The sequence below is a fragment of the Cokeromyces recurvatus genome (assembly GCF_025118155.1).
Source record: "Cokeromyces recurvatus strain NRRL 2243 chromosome Unknown BX663scaffold_23, whole genome shotgun sequence".
Classification (NCBI taxonomy): Eukaryota; Fungi; Mucoromycota; class Mucoromycetes; order Mucorales; family Mucoraceae; genus Cokeromyces; species Cokeromyces recurvatus.
This window is the reverse complement of record NW_026251409.1, coordinates 183,695-201,745: the sequence shown is the minus strand read 5'-3', so window position 1 is coordinate 201,745 and position 18,051 is coordinate 183,695. Positions and strand designations below refer to the sequence as shown.

General features: G+C 31.3%; 5 protein-coding genes across 5 annotated transcripts; 3 read left to right on the top strand and 2 right to left on the bottom strand.

Moving 5' to 3' along the window:
- The first annotated feature begins 1,917 nt into the window (after positions 1–1,917).
- Positions 1,918–2,426, top strand: BX663DRAFT_517614 (uncharacterized protein). Its single transcript, XM_051528747.1, has one exon. The coding sequence runs from the start codon at positions 2,015–2,017 to the stop codon at positions 2,324–2,326; it is 312 nt and encodes a 103-aa protein (XP_051380428.1). The 5' UTR covers positions 1,918–2,014; the 3' UTR covers positions 2,327–2,426.
- Positions 2,427–5,189: 2,763 nt separating this feature from the next.
- BX663DRAFT_517613 (uncharacterized protein) lies at positions 5,190–5,968 on the bottom strand. Its single transcript, XM_051528746.1, has 3 exons — positions 5,809–5,968; positions 5,498–5,735; positions 5,190–5,433 (listed from the first exon to the last, which is right to left on the bottom strand). Exons 2-3 carry the CDS (start codon positions 5,598–5,600, stop codon positions 5,336–5,338), a joined length of 201 nt encoding a protein of 66 aa, XP_051380427.1. The 5' UTR covers positions 5,601–5,735; positions 5,809–5,968; the 3' UTR covers positions 5,190–5,335.
- Positions 5,969–9,939: 3,971 nt separating this feature from the next.
- BX663DRAFT_517600 (uncharacterized protein) lies at positions 9,940–11,693 on the top strand. The gene is made up of 8 exons (XM_051528745.1): positions 9,940–10,157; positions 10,213–10,227; positions 10,286–10,345; positions 10,402–10,514; positions 10,575–10,728; positions 10,796–10,896; positions 10,957–11,097; positions 11,154–11,693. Exons 1-8 carry the CDS (start codon positions 10,053–10,055, stop codon positions 11,659–11,661), a joined length of 1,197 nt encoding a protein of 398 aa, XP_051380426.1. The 5' UTR covers positions 9,940–10,052; the 3' UTR covers positions 11,662–11,693.
- Positions 11,694–13,508: 1,815 nt separating this feature from the next.
- Positions 13,509–15,270, top strand: BX663DRAFT_488367 (uncharacterized protein; the record flags this gene model as incomplete). The annotated part of the gene is made up of 6 exons (XM_051524808.1): positions 13,509–13,553; positions 13,863–13,934; positions 14,244–14,315; positions 14,625–14,696; positions 15,006–15,068; positions 15,166–15,270. 6 exons carry the CDS (start codon positions 13,509–13,511, stop codon positions 15,268–15,270), a joined length of 429 nt encoding a protein of 142 aa, XP_051380425.1.
- An 87-nt stretch (positions 15,271–15,357) lies between these two features.
- On the bottom strand, positions 15,358–16,157 carry BX663DRAFT_517590 (uncharacterized protein). Its single transcript, XM_051528744.1, has one exon. It carries the CDS (start codon positions 15,917–15,919, stop codon positions 15,644–15,646), a length of 276 nt encoding a protein of 91 aa, XP_051380424.1. The 5' UTR covers positions 15,920–16,157; the 3' UTR covers positions 15,358–15,643.
- Between the last annotated feature and the right edge of the window lie 1,894 nt (positions 16,158–18,051).

Below are 18,051 nucleotides of genomic sequence, written 5' to 3'. Positions count from 1 at the left end.
CATTCGATTGTGAAAGCTCATGCTTGAAATAGAACAGAACAGAACCAACAAACCAACGTTTCCTTCTTCTAAAATAATATGTTCGGTAAATAAGAATTTATAGTTGTTTTAGTTTTTTTTTTTAAACTTACGTGTTATCTAAACAGGAAAACATGATGTACTGATTCCCTCTACTGGTTTCTTTTTTAATCGCCTGTACATACAAGATGAATATACAGTTGAAGAAACCAAAAGGCGGGATGCAAGGGTTATAGAAGTGCTGGGTATATTGATGGGGAGTCTTTGATTATTTAAGCGAGTGTAGAATCTCTTTATAGCTTTTATAATTTTCTTGCCGGGTATACCTTCCACCAATTGATCATCATTCAGCTCAGAAATTGGGATGAAAGGCTCCCATAATTGTGGACCATTAGCATCATAGGGTATATTCATGTAGCTGGCATCGGTATATTGTCTGGGTTGAATCAGATTAGCTAGTTCAGCAATGTTTAAAACGCGGTTGACATGATTGTGGGTTGCCAGTCTTTCAATGATGTTACTTGCGTTTTTTCCGCCCTCACGTTTCGACTTGATCAGCTTTGAAAAAACCCCAATCGATCGCTCCATTGACCTTGTTGAATACGCTCGAAGAGGGCCTTGCTTTTTTATCATGAAAGGTATATGAGCTAGGTAATGTTGTACTGGTCTGAATACGCTGCGCGATACATGTTTATGGTTGACCTGTTGAAGGAGGTAGTTATGCCAGTCGTTAAAGTGCCTAGTGCAGAAGGGGTTACTAATCAGTTTGTGTAATATTATAGAATTTGAGTCTTACCCATCCATCTCACTGATCAACTCATCAGTTAGATCCCATTGAAGGGCCAAAGAGCAACCTTTCACTAACGATAATACAGCTTTTCGGACTGTTCTGTTGGGTAAGTATGGGGTAACTAAAGTTGGAATAATATAGAGCAGAAAGTCCAGCCAATCCACAGCACGAGTTCCTTCGGTTTTTGCAACAACATTGTCAAAACTGCCTTGAAATGAGGTAGGGATATATTGTCTTGACTCTGTTATGCTTTTTCCAATGTTTACAAGGCTTCTTTGGGGTATAAAAAAAGGGTAGTTCTCCAACACCTTTGTGCCATCCTGTTGGATATAAAAAAAGACAGCGTTTTGACTTGGGTTAAGATCAACGGTAATCATGTCGTACATTTGTTTGCCGATGCCTCTAGCGATCAAATGGAGCTCATCCAAGCCAAAGAAAGGAGAACCAGAAAAGCTATTTAGCGTACTAAAGACACTCGGTTGATAGATAGATCTGGCCTATAAACAAAGTAGTAAGTAAACATGATGGTAATAAGCATGAAGTTTTTTTTTTTTTTTTTTTACTTTTCTCTTTAGCCTAATTCATTATGGTTCTTATTTAAAATAACTCTCAATCTCGTTCATTATTATGTATAGAAGACTCTTCATTTGAGAAGGTAGCAGATTCCATCTTGTTTTTAGTTCTTTTTTATGCTATTTATAATCTTGCACTCAATTCTAACATTCGTTTATATTGTTCATTAGTCATTGTTTTCTCAGAAAAAAAAAGCTCTATACGCTACTTGACTCGTACAAAAAAAAAAGACAAATACACGTGTTGCCGGAAGTTCTTTGTTACTTCATCTTGCTAACATGAAGAAATTACTTTTTCTTTTTAGTCCAAGTTTTAAAAAGGTAAGTTAGTTTAAACGTTTAGAATATTCTTCAGTGTTTATATGAAAAAACACATATATAATAAGCAGATAAGCATTATCACACTATTGTTTTGTACTGTTTTAAAAAATAAAGCGTTATTTTATATTTATAAAAATATGATAAATAAGCAACCCATATTGTATATAAGCTACTAAAAAAAATATGGTAGAAAAGCTACCTTTTGGGTGCTTATAGAATATCATTCCTACCATATTCTAACTGTCAAAATTGGTAACTTTGCTACCATATTGGTAACTTTTCTACCATATTTTCTGCCATAGTGTTACTTACAATGTACAACACAACCAGATTATACCATTATCTACCCTCTGGCGAATTCGCTTGTGTTAAAGAACCTAAATATCAGCCAAAACAAGATGGAGCGGTTATTAAGTCGTTATACCAGATGGAAGGTATTCCAGACGATAAATCTTCATCCGAGGATAAAGATGATGGTGATTTTAATACAGCAGTGGCTATGGAAGAAATTGATTTAGAAGCAACGCCTCTACCTAATATGATTTGGACACCAACTAAGTATAAACTAAAAGATATTGCTCAATTTATTTCTCTAGTTGCAAAACAAAAATTTAAAGGTTTCTAAAGCTGCGAAGGAAACTGGCATTGGATGAAAAGCTGCTTATAAGTTCAAAGATCAATGGGGAAAAAAAATGGTGGAACAATCTTACCTGTTTACAAACCAGCCTCTGAAGTTAAATGTAAAGGAAATAACATAAAATTGATAGAGTAACATTCACAATATTTAGATGTATTTATTGGAAAGCATCCTACTTGTATTGTGAAAGATGCAATATATTCTTCGTTTGTCAATTCTTTACATAATATTTCTTCTATTTCAAGTCTTTGTGTATAACCAAACTAATTTCCTTACTGTTACATATTATAATTTACAAGTATTCTGTAACCGCAACAAGTATGACAGTGGTTCTAAATAAATAATGTGTAACTTTTTATAGCAATTGTACTACACAATACGTATTAACTTTAGAGCCCATCCTCCTTTCTTTTTCATTTTTTTTTTATTTTATATGAGAAAAAAAATTATTGAAGAGGAAGTCCTTTATAGTGTAGAGGTGGATTAGATTCTGTTCTTGTTTGCTTCTACTACAGCCGTGTTACTCCCAGGAGTTCTCTCAATGCTGCGGGCTTTCCTCTCTTGCATGGTAGGAAATTACCCCGCGATTTAACAACATCTTTTTATCGACCTCCATTGAAGGCCTGGTGTTGAACATTGGATCCTGGAAGGTAGCATGTTATCATTAAAACTCAGAACTAACCCCGATTTTATTATTAAATCACTCCCATCTACAGCTAACAAAGTTCATCTCTCCATGATCGCCGCTTGGCCAACAGAAAGGCGCTGCCCTTTCCGATCAAGTTGTTTTATTTACCTCAATTTTTTTGTTTATAAACCCAAACTTTTAGGTATAGTTGCCGAATTGTGGTATTCAGAAAAAATAAAAAACATTTCCCTTTTATGCATGCATATGCTATAATCTCATATCATCAAACAAAATTTTTTATAAGAATTCAATGACCATCGAAATAAATAAGTATAGTCAGAGTTATTAAATTCTAGACTTAAAGTATCTGGGCAAATAATATAAAGGAAAGCGACTTCAACTTATTTATGTATTATACTTACTCATGTTTTATAAACTTAAGAAAGTTGGTACACTCTACTGACAATACTAAGTAGGATTATTCTGTCGTAACTAATATTTTTCTAATGCCTCCCTGATCTTAGTTATCCTAATATGAATACCTAACTGTTAAAATCATAGGTAAAACTATGATATTACTTGTAAAATATCAAATAAAAAATATTAGAAAATAATATTAAGACAAAAAGAGTCAAGGAAAGTGAACAATAGTTCTAAAGTCAATCATTTTTATTTAGATATTTGTTTATAAGAATTGTTAAAGAGGTCTCAAATAAGATGTGAATAAGAAAAAATGTTAGTTACGACCGAATAAGATATGTTAAAGATAATGAAGTGTTAGAATTTTTAATATTATTTGATGGAGTGGATCAAGAGAGTTTTTCAGGGGAATCTAGATAGAATTCCTTGATCCGCTTGTTTAATCAAGGTACATGACATTATAAGTCAGTTCATGACAAAATGTATAAATGCAGATTATTTTTTATTTTTTTAAAAGAAAGAAACAAGGTGTACATTACCGCTGTTGAAAGGGTCTATTCTCTCAAAAGGATTACCCACGAACGATATTTGCTAATTGGCTAACTTCATGCGTCCATTTCATACAATAATTAGTCATCTTATCAGCTTAAGTATAGCATGTTGTATTTAGATTGATTTCTGTCATATTATTTGGATCAAACATACTTCATATGCTTGTCAGAAAAGAAGATAAAAAAAAGAAAGGTTCATATAGTCATTACCGAAAAGTATATGTGTATAGGTAATGGGCTACTTATTATGTTTGCTTACTTTTTCTTAGAGAGTATAGTAGAAATGTGAAACCCACTTAAATTCTTTGGCACATCAAAGTTACATTATTATTAGGTATATTAAATACATCTTCGTTAAAGTACTCTTGTTGTAGAGTTCTCTTCCCTTCTTTCTTTTATGTACACTGTATTTCAGTAATGGTATTAAAGTCGTTTAACAATTTGCTATGTAGATTTTTTTTTATAATCCTAATGATGTTAATATACTCATACTTCTTTTCAGTAGAAAACTAGTGCAAAGTAGTGCTCGTTATCAAAATAAAGAAAGAAAGAAGAAGATCAATAAGGGACATTAGAACATCATTTACCTTCGTTTGCTGATGACTGTCGTTGAGAAATAGGTTGCTCGAGAAAAGAATCAAAAGTTGTTTCTACATTAGAAATAGCTTGCTTAAATCTCTACTCCCATTTTGAAGTAGCTTCACTAGAACCAAAGAAACCACTCATTATTAAATCATTTAAAAGCTTTATATGAATGGGATTTCAAAAAAAAAAAAAAAAAAAAAATATGTAGTATAAGTTTTAGGAAAAGCGGAAATTAAAAGTCTCTTTTTCAATATCCTTAATAGATTGTACTCATCTTAGTTAATTTTTGATAATTTGATTGTAAAGGAAGAATAATAATCATGATAGTTTCTCTGATAAAATATTAGTCAATAGTTTACATAATCACTACTACATTACATCTTATATCTCCTATATTATTTAAGTCAATTATTTTATAACTTCTCTACTTGTTTTTATACTTCTTAAAGTCAATTTGGAGCAAAAAGATATTTTATTATACAAACAATAGTTAAAGAAAGTACAAGATTATTAAAAGACGCGTAAAAAAAAAGAGATATTTATTTATTGTATTTTATTTTCATTTTTATTTCATATATATAAAAGTGAATCCCCAATTCGTCAACAGTAAAAATAATAATATTTACTGCAGTCCAAAGGTGGCCGCGTGGAGGCTAGGATTCTTTGCACCTTCTTTGTTCTTGTATTTTTTATTTTTACTAGGAGGTTAGAAAAAACCCATAGCTATCACAATATGTAACGCCCTCTGAATCAACAAGATACCCTACAATGTCCTCCTAATTCAAGGAGGGCAAGATAGGGTGTCTTGTTGATTCAGAAGGCGTTACATAAGTGGTAACCATGAGAAAAAGAATTTCCTCCTAGGGCAGGGAAGAAGAAGAAGAATAAAATAGTATTATTTAATGACTTACCTACAGAAGAAATAGTAATAATAAAGAAGATAAAGAAGAAGAAAAAAAGGGAAAAAATAATAACTTTGAATATCTACTTTTTTATAGTTCATAAGAATAAGGAGGTCGTTGTTGTAAATTACAGTCACAATCATATGAAATCGATAAGAATATGTGTTACCCCACATTTAATACACACAGTTACATTATTTAATTTTCTTTCTTTCTTATAAAAAGTAACAATGTGTAGAATAGTAAAATGTTGTCAAATTTATATCTTCTTTATGACTATATAAAATGTGTTTATGTTAAAGGAGAGAAAAGTAAGTAAAATAAATGTCCTTTTGTTTTCACTTTTTTGTTTATATTCTCATCAACTTTCTTTTTCCTAATTAGGCAACTAATATGCATCTCATTTAGTCTCCCTTATGTTGTGCTTAAAATCATTCTTTTACTCACATACATCGTTTGCCTAAATGAGGTTGTAAAGATTAACAATTTTAGCTTCTTTGATGTATGCTATGAAAACCAGTTTAAGTATCTTTGACTTGCATTCACAGTAATATTTTCCACCCCCTTTTAAATACAAAGATATGTTATAGACAATGAATTCCTTGATCCGCTTGTTTAATCAGCTCATGACATCAAGTCTTGACGAAGCCCGTCAATTAGGGAAACAAATAATGTGGTGTAGTTAGGTGTTTGGGAGCATAATCCTTCAGCTATTAACTTTTATACACGTCAAGGTTTCTATAAAGTGGGAAGCCATATATTCATATTAGGTTCACAAGAAGATACAGATCATATCATGATCAAGAAACTTTAGATTTGCTGCAATATAATCATTATTATTTATTTTATTTAACGTACATTAAAATGAATCGGTTCTATTCCAGTTATTACAATGGCTGTAAAGAAACCTTATAAAGACTAAAAGGGAGATAAGAAGAATGAAATACCAAATATAAAGGAGGAAATGTATTTTTATAACAAACAAAAATTTCTTTCTTTTTTTTTCAAATCTCTACTGTTGCTACATTTTAGCTCAGGAACAATATAAATATCTCTTTTTGTAATGAAAATATTTATTAGAATAATTAGATTTGATGATGCCTATTTTTTCCTAAAAAAAAAAAAAAAAAAAAAAAAAAAAGTATTGCTATACCTACGTTCAGCAAAATTTTGTAATCCGTTCTATGGATTAGAATATATTTTTTCTCAGGAACAAGATACTGCTTTACCATCGAAATCAGATTTTGTTTCGTTGATGCATGGCTATTGACCTTGATGTATATGCGGCTATCATAATCACTCATCAAGATTTGGCCAGCATCAACTTTTGTTAAATTTTGAATATTGTGCTAAAAATCTTCAATTAAAATAAAATATAGAGTAAATAGTATGTTTTTATGATAATATATTTTGTCTTTATTTACTATTGTTAAGCTGCCTTCTTAAATTTGATAACAAAGAAAATATATTTAACAAACGAACAAGTCATGAAAAAATTAGTAAATAACATTAATTTCGTAGTCTATTTCTAATAACATGATAATCATATATATACAAATATATATTTTGTGAGGCAAAATATGAACTTTAAATATATAAAATTGGATAAAGGAAGAGTTAAGATTATTTATTTTGTTTATACAATATCTAGATAACATTTCAGTAAAATAAAAGAAAAAAAAATGTTGAATATTTCTGGAAAAGGAATATCTTGCATTTATTACTGTTACAGTGACAAAATTGTTATATTTATCAATATCTTCTTTTATGAAGTAATCGAGATCATTCTTCTTTACACTGGTTTATAGAGAGATATTGATTATTATTACAATATTCTTGGTAGAGCTTTTTAAGTCTCTATTCTTAAGTAAGCCATAACATAATTTATTATTAGCTGGAGAAGCTTGCTAATCAATTAAAAGAGTCTGTATATTACATTTACTTGTGATTATTTCATGAGATGTTGATTATGATCAAACATAGTAACTATAGATTTGTATCTATACATGCTTAAAATAAAGCTTTTTAGTCACTCTTTTATCTTTCTATAGCTTGAGGACCATAATAATACCAAGGTACATCATATACATTCATATAACATATATAAAAGGGAGTAGAGCGTATAAAGATTGTTGTTTCTGATATATGAACTGACTATAATAGTGTCACATAATAATAATAACACTATTCTTCCTGTATCTACTACCGTTGCTTGGTAGAATATAACTATAACACATCATTATTCATGTTGCTGCTGCTACTGCTACTGTAAAAAGAAAAAAAAAGGAGTCGCTGGTGTAGTACAAAAAACAAAAATAATTAAAAAAATTAAGGGTTCATTTGATTTGGTGGGGAACCCTTGAAGTGATTCGATTCCACAGCCTAGGCTTGGGCTAAATATGCTGCGAATTCTAGTCACTCTCCAAACACCCGTGTTACTTTCATCAGAAATAGAGGATACACATACGGCTATATTTACTATAAACACCCCACTTATACCACCACGGCCATTTATACCTACAACTACCAACACATCCTTACTAATATTAATAATCACTACACAATACCAGTATTACCTACTACCACTACCACTACTAGTTTGACTTGATTTTTATTTTATTTTATTTTATTTTTTTTGTAATTTTTATCATTGGATTATGGAACAGTCTATAATATATATGTATTAAAAAAAAAAAAAAAAAAAAAAAAAAAAAAAAAAAAAAACTACTTTTTTTATTATTAACATTTACTATTATTATTATAAATAAGCTATATTGGAACATCAAATGATAGACTTTGTTATATCGCTTGTGTTATAATATATATGAACCTTTTTATGATATTTGTTATAGAATAAGCTCTGGATATAAGTACAAGTAATGTTATAAAAGATGAATTACATAAAATATGATAAAATATAAGTCTAAACATATAATAAAAGATATCATATCTTACTGTATATAATATCGTGTAAATAATATATAACTTATTGACATCCAAACATCTAAACGTGCCAACTAAACAAGATATCGCGTCAGTTCTAAATATTTATTTCTATAACCTTGATAAAGGATTCTTCAGGTCGTCTTTGCTACAATAAAATAAAAATATAAAAAGACATCAGGAGCCTACGCTCAGGTCAAACAATCTAAAACTTAAATAAAATCATTATAACGTTCAATAGATAATCCATAGATCAGTGTCTTGAATCAACAAGACGTATATATTTGAATACTAACACTGTTTCATGACTTATCTTTCTTGTAGCTATTTTTATTTCTTTAATTCAGGATTCATTAATATAAATACAAGCAGCTGTGTAGACACGAAATAATCTTTATCTTTAATTTTTTTTTTCCTTTATATTGAATAAACAGTCTCAAACTATACTTCCTTTGTTCTCTTTCTCTTTCTCTTTCTCTTTTTCTTTTTCTTCTATCTTTATTTTCTCTTTATGTTCCATCACAATCCTTATTCACAAAATATATAAATACTCTTACGTTATTAACCTTTATTTTGTATAATTGAATTTAATTGAATTCATTTTTATCTTTACCTTTATAAAACTCATTAACAAGTCTCAACGTACTTCTTCTGTCTGTTTTATTTTATTTTATTTTTTTTTATTTTATTTCCCATTTCTCTTTTATTATATTTTACCTGTAAACCATAACAGAAAGCTCACTTTGAATCTGTCGAAAGAAATAGTCCCAAAAAGATTGAGGAAAGGTATCAATGGGTCAAAAGATGGATAAAGCCAGATTTGGACTATTCAAACAATTGTGTTTCTATTGACGAATCCGCCTTCCACATCAATTTGAGACGAAATTTTTCTTGGTCTAAAGTGAGAAAGCGCTCAGTAGTTAAAGTTTTTAAAAATAAAGCCAAGAACCATAACATCCTGGGAGCAATATCTTCATATGGCATTCTCAATATTTGTATCAAAAGGCCCCAAGCCGTACTACTTTCTAAAAAACAAAAAGCCAGTAGAGGTAAAGCAAACTCGGAAGATAAAAGTGGTGCAGCCACAGGCCATTATTTTAATTTTCTAGACAGTATCGTGAATATCATGGATCAACATCATAAGTTTAAAAAGGTACCATCTGATAATGGACAATGCGCCTATTCATAACCTTGATAATATTCGTAAGCTAATTGAAAGTCATGGATATGGATGTGTATATCTTCCACCCTATTCCCCCCTAAACTAAATCCAATTGAGCAATTTTGGTCAGTTTGTAAAAGTAAATTTATAAGAGAATGGCTATTGGAAAAAGAAACTTTGACCCTGAGAACCAGCCAGGCCTGTAATCAAGTTCTTTTTGAAGATTTAAGAGGATTCGGTAAGTATTCACAGGCTAGAATTGTGGAGTTCTTAAATCGTTAACCCATCTAATACATGTAAAACTATTCACGCATTTTACGCATTTGAATATAGTTCAAATTTTATTCTATAAAGATGTCAATTTTTATTTTTTCTGAGTGTATTTTTTTTTTTTTTTTTTTTTTTTTTTTTTTTTTTTAAAAAAAAATGAGTAATTTTTCAAAATAGTGTATTATGTGCATGATTGGGGCATAATAAGTTACCATTGTATTCTTTTTAATATTTATTTTGTATCCAAGTTATAATGTCACGTATGTCAGAATTAATTGAACGATTGAAAAAGATCGCAGAAGAAGAACAATTGATTAAGCTAGAGTTACAGAGTCAAAACTTAGAAGAAGCATACGAGGTTAGTACACTATAAATTCATGAAATGGTATTTGTTTAATCTTTCATTCAATTAGATTATTAATGCAGAAGTAAGTATCTCAAATGAAGTAAATAAAGCTTTCATTATTGTTACTGACTTGTTACTAGGGATCTAAAAGAAAATCAAATCGAGTTGAGAACATTCGAAAACAAAAGAAAATAGCAAAGGTATACTTATATGTGAAAAAGAAAATGCCGGCTAATACTAACTCATTTTTTATCAGGTTGCAGTGGATAAAATTCGTATCAAAGGCCTAAACGGCACTATTGGAAGTAATTTAATCCGATTAGCAGATGAGATCGTCATTAAAGACAAACGCAGCCAATATTTTTCTTAGTAAGGCTTTGATCAGTTATTTTCTTATTTCTCTTTTTAACTCACTTTATTTCCCTTCAGTCTTTCCAGGAATTCAATTCTTGATATATCAAACAATAAAAAGAATAGCCAAGTCGCTCTCTTGGGTGGCGCATTCGTCAAGGGATTCTTAAAGAAATACGAGTATCCTCAACCTGAACCATGGAGCTTACCTACACCTTTCAATTTTGAGAAGGTAATGCTTCTATTTGAATTATGAGTGTTATAGTTAATTGGTTAATTTTAAAGCTTTTTCTTCTTAGTGTGATGGTACTAGGTCCTTATTGCAAAAATATAAAGAGATAGATATCTATCAACCTCGAGATGAATATGAACGCATTCTGAAGAGAATCAGCGTACATATGTAGGTTCAATAAGTTTATAATTGAAGTTGCAAAGATTTACATTTTTTTTTTTTGTTTAGCTTGTATCCTTTTGCGTACAATATTTCCTCTTTGGAGGATAATTATTTGAAGCAATGTTCAGAGCAAACCCTTTTGGTTCGATATTGGGCAAACCTGTTCGAGTACTATTTTAGTACTGAACAAAATGTATTTCTCCAATGGTAAGTAATCTAAAGAAGAAATAAAGTTAAGCTTAGTTTATTTATTTTTTTTCTAGGGGAGATACTATTTCATTAAGCTGCAAGCAAGCAAAGTTGTTGTTCAAGCTCGACATTAGGCTTATATCTAAGAAGCATACTAGTGAAATGGACGTCGCAAATGGTGAAGTAGCGTCTGTAGCTTCTAGTACAAAGTCAAAGTATTATATAGATGCCTTGAAACTTACTTTGTCATCAAAGCAACATTTGAATGACTTTGTTTCATCGCTACCACTTTTAACTGCTGAAGATGTTGTTCAAATTAAAATGCCAATTATACAAATTTTGGGAATGAATTGTCACATTAGCTGTCTCCAGATTGTAGATAAAAATGTATACTTTTCCCAAGATATATTTTCGTTTAGTTATCCTAAGACCATTAAAGAGGTTAAAAAGGGCGCAATAAACAACATTATCACAGGGCTTGATCTTATCAAGGTATGTATAAGTACAATAAATACTTACGTCGTTAGGAATCTGATGGTATCTTTTGATTTATATTTAGAACATGATGACGGAACTGGATGACATTTACAACAATTTTTCAAAAGATACTAGTGATAAGATTAACCTAATTAGAAATGAAAGACAACCAAAAAAAAACCCTAAAGATTGTGACGGGTATATTTCGGTGGTTGAATGGTATAATTTTGAAGATGATGACAATCAGACAACTGAAACAGATGAAGTTGAATCAAGTGAAGATGAGGCTTAAAAATGAAAGGATTACTTCTTTTTTTTTAATAAATATTATTTATATGCATAAACCAGCTTTATTAAGTCTTTATGGTGAATTAAAATTAAAAAAAAAATTGAATCTGTAAAGATAACTTTCTTAATTTATTGTTTATGAACAGATAAATTGTATAAATGTAGTCATGCTGTAATGATATATATACATGTACATAATAGTTCGCATATAACTTGCTTAATTCAAGTAGCCTTATGAAATATGAAACACAAGGCATCAATCTTGAATTGAGAATCCGTTATTTCCATAATAAAGGATAGCATTCCAGTGAACTGATGATATAGGAAATACAAAATCTATCGACTATATCAAAATCAAATACATTGTTTTTTAATTTAAGCTAAAAACGCCCTTGACTATATTGGAATAAAAAAAAAACCTCCCCTTAACTATATCTAAAATTGATTATATTAAGGTGACTATATCGCGGGTCAATGTAGAATAATAACGATGATAGTGTAAAAGTAATAACAAATAAAGGAAGCGTTTATACTCCTTTAAAAGGTGACTCAAAATTGGCAATTGTTTCAATAATGCAGGAGTTGGTTTCAGCAGATAGCAACCATCTTCATAACGTTGCTTCAATTATCTCCTTGAAAACTGAGTGTTCAAGATAGTAAATGAGATAAATACTTAACAATGGATTTATAAACAGTTCGTAATTCTTCTGAGCGGTCTCGATTATTGTTCTTTAATCTCACTGTGCGTTTCTGTTATAATTCGGCAGTACAGATAATCATGCTGGAAACATTACAGAGGAGAAAGTCTCTTGCAAGTACCTTTCGCTTTGCTCTCGGTTTGTACAGTAGGTACTCAGTAGTCAATGAAGAAGATAGTGATACACTAAGACATTGCTTTGATGTTCTTCGTCTAAAATATTTTTTTAACTGAGCTAATGCTTTATGGTTTCGATTCTCTAAAACTTCTAAAAAACCATTTTTAACGAGTTTAAGCGAGATACAGTACCAAAGTGAAACAAAACAGATATAGAAGAATATGGTTATTATAATAACATCTTGCCGGCTTCTATAAGGCAGCTCAGAGTTTTAGAACAAGCTGTGCAAAGTTTTACTACAGTAGTAAAAGAGCCAATATAAATGTATCTAGTTTATATTTGTATTTGATCCTTGAGTTTCTTTTAATGATTATTATGCTGTAAGCTAAGAATGTATTTATTATCTTTAACTACAAAGCAGGTTCCGATGCTTATTGAACAATAAAGAAAGATTAAATATTTACAAGAAAACAGAATATGTTATTAAGATTTTGGCTATTTATGGCTGCTAAACCAAACTTTATTCTACACCTAGTAGATTGCAAAATATATAATTCTGTAGTCGTGCAATTTATTTTTGAGGAAGAGGATAGGACAATACTTGACAAAGAAGAGGCGATATTGCAAATTCGGCTAAAGAGAAGTGTCAGGGAAATGATCTAGACTAAAAAATTTCCACGTCAAAGCAATCTTGAAACAGCCATAATGCATTCAAATCTAATAATTTGGAAAATAAAGTTAATGAGGGAGCTGATTAAATACAAAACTATAAAGGAACTTTCCTTATGAACCATGACTTTTGAATATAACTACATAATATAGTACAAAGCCAGCCCATTAACGATTTTAATGGCCATCATATCTAGCAATGTTCACAAACAAGTCTACCAACTTGTAAGCTACTGACTTTGTAGTATATTCGTGAGTACATGCAGTGGAGGTATAAGAATACTTTCTTGAACGATTTTCTCCCGCAAGGCTAGTTCTTGCGCCTAAAAGAAACATACGCTGGTAGGTATAATGCTTCTAGTAGGTGTATTCTAAACCACAAAACATGTATACCGATGCAATCTTGAAACAGCCATAATGCATTCAAATCTAATAATTTGGAAAATAAAGTTAATGAGGGAGCTGATTAAATACAAAACTATAAAGGAACTTTCCTTATGAACCATGACTTTTGAATATAACTACATAATATAGTACAAAGCCAGCCCATTAACGATTTTAATGGCCATCATATCTAGCAATGTTCACAAACAAGTCTACCAACTTGTAAGCTACTGACTTTGTAGTATATTCGTGAGTACATGCAGTGGAGGTATAAGAATACTTTCTTGAACGATTTTCTCCCGCAAGGCTAGTTCTTGCGCCTAAAAGAAACATACGCTGGTAGGTATAATGCTTCTAGTAGGTGTATTCTAAACCACAAAACATGTATACCGATGCAATCTTGAAACAGCCATAATGCATTCAAATCTAATAATTTGGAAAATAAAGTTAATGAGGGAGCTGATTAAATACAAAACTATAAAGGAACTTTCCTTATGAACCATGACTTTTGAATATAACTACATAATATAGTACAAAGCCAGCCCATTAACGATTTTAATGGCCATCATATCTAGCAATGTTCACAAACAAGTCTACCAACTTGTAAGCTACTGACTTTGTAGTATATTCGTGAGTACATGCAGTGGAGGTATAAGAATACTTTCTTGAACGATTTTCTCCCGCAAGGCTAGTTCTTGCGCCTAAAAGAAACATACGCTGGTAGGTATAATGCTTCTAGTAGGTGTATTCTAAACCACAAAACATGTATACCGATGCAATCTTGAAACAGCCATAATGCATTCAAATCTAATAATTTGGAAAATAAAGTTAATGAGGGAGCTGATTAAATATAAAACTATAAAGGAACTTTCCTTATGAACCATGACTTTTGAATATAACTACATAATATAGCACAAAGCCAGCCCATTAACGATTTTAATGGCCATCATATCTAGCAATGTTCACAAACAAGTCTACCAACTTGTAAGCTACTGACTTTGTAGTATATTCGTGAGTACATGCAGTGGAGGTATAAGAATACTTTCTTGAACGATTTTCTCCCGCAAGGCTAGTTCTTGCGCCTAAAAGAAACATACGCTGGTAGGTATAATGCTTCTAGTAGGTGTATTCTAAACCACAAAACATGTATACCGATGCAATCTTGAAACAGCCATAATGCATTCAAATCTAATAATTTGGAAAATAAAGTTAATGAGGGAGCTGATTAAATATAAAACTATAAAGGAACTTTCCTTATGAACCATGACTTTTGAATATAACTACATAATATAGCACAAAGCCAGCCCATTAACGATTTTAATGGCCATCATATCTAGCAATGTTTACTACAAACCAGTAAGTTAAAATATTTACAAAAAGAAACAAATACGTTGCTTGCGTACGTCATCACAATTTTTTAGTCTTGTGTTAATGGATACTTATGAAATTATAGTTTGTAGCGTCATCACATTCCTTCCTCAATAATTCTATGTCCGCATCTATTAATCTACGAATTTTGTTTAATTACCCTCAATTTAACCCAATCAATTTTGATTGATGATAAGTCTTGAAATTTAGAAATAAAAACTTTAGTCATGTCTTCGAAATGTGTTATTTGCTGTTTTATGGTGAGCGCTGTACAATGTACAGTGCTTCCAGACCCAATTGGGTAACTTTTTGAAAATTTGGTCACCTAAAAATTAAAAAACTTGAACTTCAATTAGTCACTTTTTTGAACTTCATTTGGTCATTTCACAATTCAATAGTAGCACCCAATAACTTCTAACTTAACGTTTTACACTGAGGATAGCCAAGGAAATATTTACGATGATAGTGGTAGAAAAGCTATGTCTACTAATAAGTCTCCCTCTTTTCGCTTGTCGAAACTTATGACTTTTCAAAAGTTTATCAAGTATACGCCAGTTGATATGTCAGGACTTCCTCATAATAATACTGATATTATTATGAAAGAAGCAACGATAGCTGAAAAGGACAGTAGGAGTACTGAACATACAAAATACACCAGCTTTTAACGGGAAATGTATATTCATTACGTATTTGAAAAGAATTTGAAGAACGACGCCGTAGTTAAGCTTGCGAACGTTAAAACTCACACTGCTCATAAATGAAAGGCAGAATATATAGCTAACCATGACGCAGGTGCCCCCCAAAAAAAACGAATAAAACTGAAAAGCAACAGGTCTCATAACTTAACGATTAACATAAAAAACAATTAGTGGATTTTTACGATAAGAAGCCGACCGCAACTATTGAAGACGGTGTAGGATAATTGATTAAAAGCTTCGAAGGACTCGTCATTAAAAAGTCAAGGGTTGCTAAATTTATGAAAGATGAATACAACCTTAGTATAATATGTATTACTCGTCATTCAGTTCAAAGAAATGGTCCTAAAACCGTTGAAGCTCGCGCAGTTTGGGTTACTGAATGGAGCTCTAAAGAAATTGACTATCATAACAGTTGCATATTCATTGATGAGTCGAGTTTTGACTTGAATATGACAAGAGGAAAGGCCTAGTTTAGGCGTCGGGAGCCAGCAATTGTTGTTAATCCGTCTACCAGAGCCATTTCAAAGACTGCTCTTGGTGCAGTGTCGTCTTCTGGTATTGTCAACGTTAGTGTCATAGAGTCTGACAATTTGAAAAGAAGAAGAATAGCTTGCTCTACAAAAAGAAAAGTTCCTGAGGATCGATTAAACGTGTCTAAAGAAATCACTGGCGGACATTTTATGCAGTTCATTGTTGATATGGATCAATTTCTAGAGATGAAAGGGGTATCATTTAGTGAGGAAAAATGCTCCTATTCACATCCATAGCATCATTGATCATCTCATTATCAACCGTGGATATACGCCTGTACATCTCTCGCCTTATCCGCCAGAACTAAACCCGATCGAGCAATTCTGGAAAGATTTAAAAGACTACATTAAGATCGAAAAGTTTCGGGACAATAAGACACTTACCTCTCGAATAATGGATGCCTATGAGAAAGTACCGCTCCAAAACATAAAAAACTATGTTCAGCATTCCATTAAAACATTTCCCGATTATATGAATAAATTACCCATCTAACCCCTTGTTAGTCTGATAATGCTTCATGACCAAATAATTTTAAAAACAGTGACCAATTGAAGTTCAAGTTTTTTTATTTTTAGGTGACCAAATTTTCAAAAAGTTGCCCAATTGGGTCTGGAAGCACTGTAAGTTCTATTTACCTCTGGCGCCTAGGTTGGTTACCTGGTGGTGTCCCTAAACCGTGCATCTATCACCCTAATGCCTTGTTCACTAGATCTCATGCTATATGGTGCCTACATATGCATCGACGATTACAAATGCCTTTGACTAAATTCGACCCTTTGTCCTTCCTCTTGAATAAGCTGCCAAATAAACAAAAACGCAGGCCACCAATCTCATCAGCTTTCAACTCATCTGTCTTTTCCGCCTGGACGATTCGTTGGCCTGCTATGTGTCTTCTACTTTTTGAACTTGACTATCTCCATCATGATAAACTTCCTCCGGAACCCCCCCTTGGTACAAAACTTGTAAACTGGTTACGTAACTCTGAATCTAGTATTTGTTGATATATCTTGCTTTTCCTCTTCCCTTCTCTTTCTTTTTTACCCTTTTGCCTATCAAAAGGTTTTTTTTTTAGTACACTTTTATCCTTTCTCGAACTGATCCGGGCAATCCAATACTGCCAGTATTATGTGCTCACATGGGTTGTTTAAATTTTTGTTATAAATAAAATAATTCTTTAATCATAAGTTCTTTTTGCCATAACGATCTGACAAGGGCAAAACAGCATATAAATGCTATGTGCTCATTGGTCATTTTTTAATTTTTAAATAGAATTCTTTAGTTTAATTGGAAGTCCTATTTACCATAAGCATACATATTTATGTATGTGAACACTTTTTTTTATTCCTTTAGCACTTGTAGGTGATGCCATTTGCAAGCATTTTATGCCTGGATTACAACACACTCTTGGTGCTATTTTAGTCATTGCTGTATTTTTAATTGTAAACCTAAGAATATTAGCTGATATAGAAGTAGATAAATCACAGGATGCTGTTATAATTAATGGAAATTGCACTGATAATGAAGGGATGAATAAATGTATTTCAAGTGCTTGAAATTTAAGTTCATGTAGTATAAATGAATCATGCATCAACACTTCATTATTAAGGTGTTTTATTCTTATCTATTATATTGTTTAAGAAGATTGTAAAAACTTAGAATAAGGTAGAAAAGATAAGAGAGGTATTACGATCATTTCTCTGTATAAGATTAACTTACATAATATTATATCTATTCTGAAAGGA

Bases quoted from the DNA above. Each gene is read 5' to 3' on its own strand.
- BX663DRAFT_517613 (XM_051528746.1), bottom strand. From the start codon at position 5,600: ATGTGGGGTAACACATATTCTTATCGATTTCATATGATTGTGACTGTA. The intron at 5,434-5,497 runs GTTATTATTTTT...TTTCTTCTGTAG, and splicing joins TAAAAAAGTAGATATTCAAA to GTAAGTCATTAAATAATACT.
- BX663DRAFT_517600 (XM_051528745.1), top strand. From the start codon at position 10,053: ATGTCACGTATGTCAGAATTAATTGAACGATTGAAAAAGATCGCAGAA. The intron at 10,346-10,401 runs GTATACTTATAT...ATTTTTTATCAG, and splicing joins AACAAAAGAAAATAGCAAAG to GTTGCAGTGGATAAAATTCG. The intron at 10,897-10,956 runs GTAGGTTCAATA...TTTTTTGTTTAG, and splicing joins AAGAGAATCAGCGTACATAT to CTTGTATCCTTTTGCGTACA.
- BX663DRAFT_517614 (XM_051528747.1), top strand. From the start codon at position 2,015: ATGTACAACACAACCAGATTATACCATTATCTACCCTCTGGCGAATTC.
- BX663DRAFT_517590 (XM_051528744.1), bottom strand. From the start codon at position 15,919: ATGAGACCTGTTGCTTTTCAGTTTTATTCGTTTTTTTTGGGGGGCACC.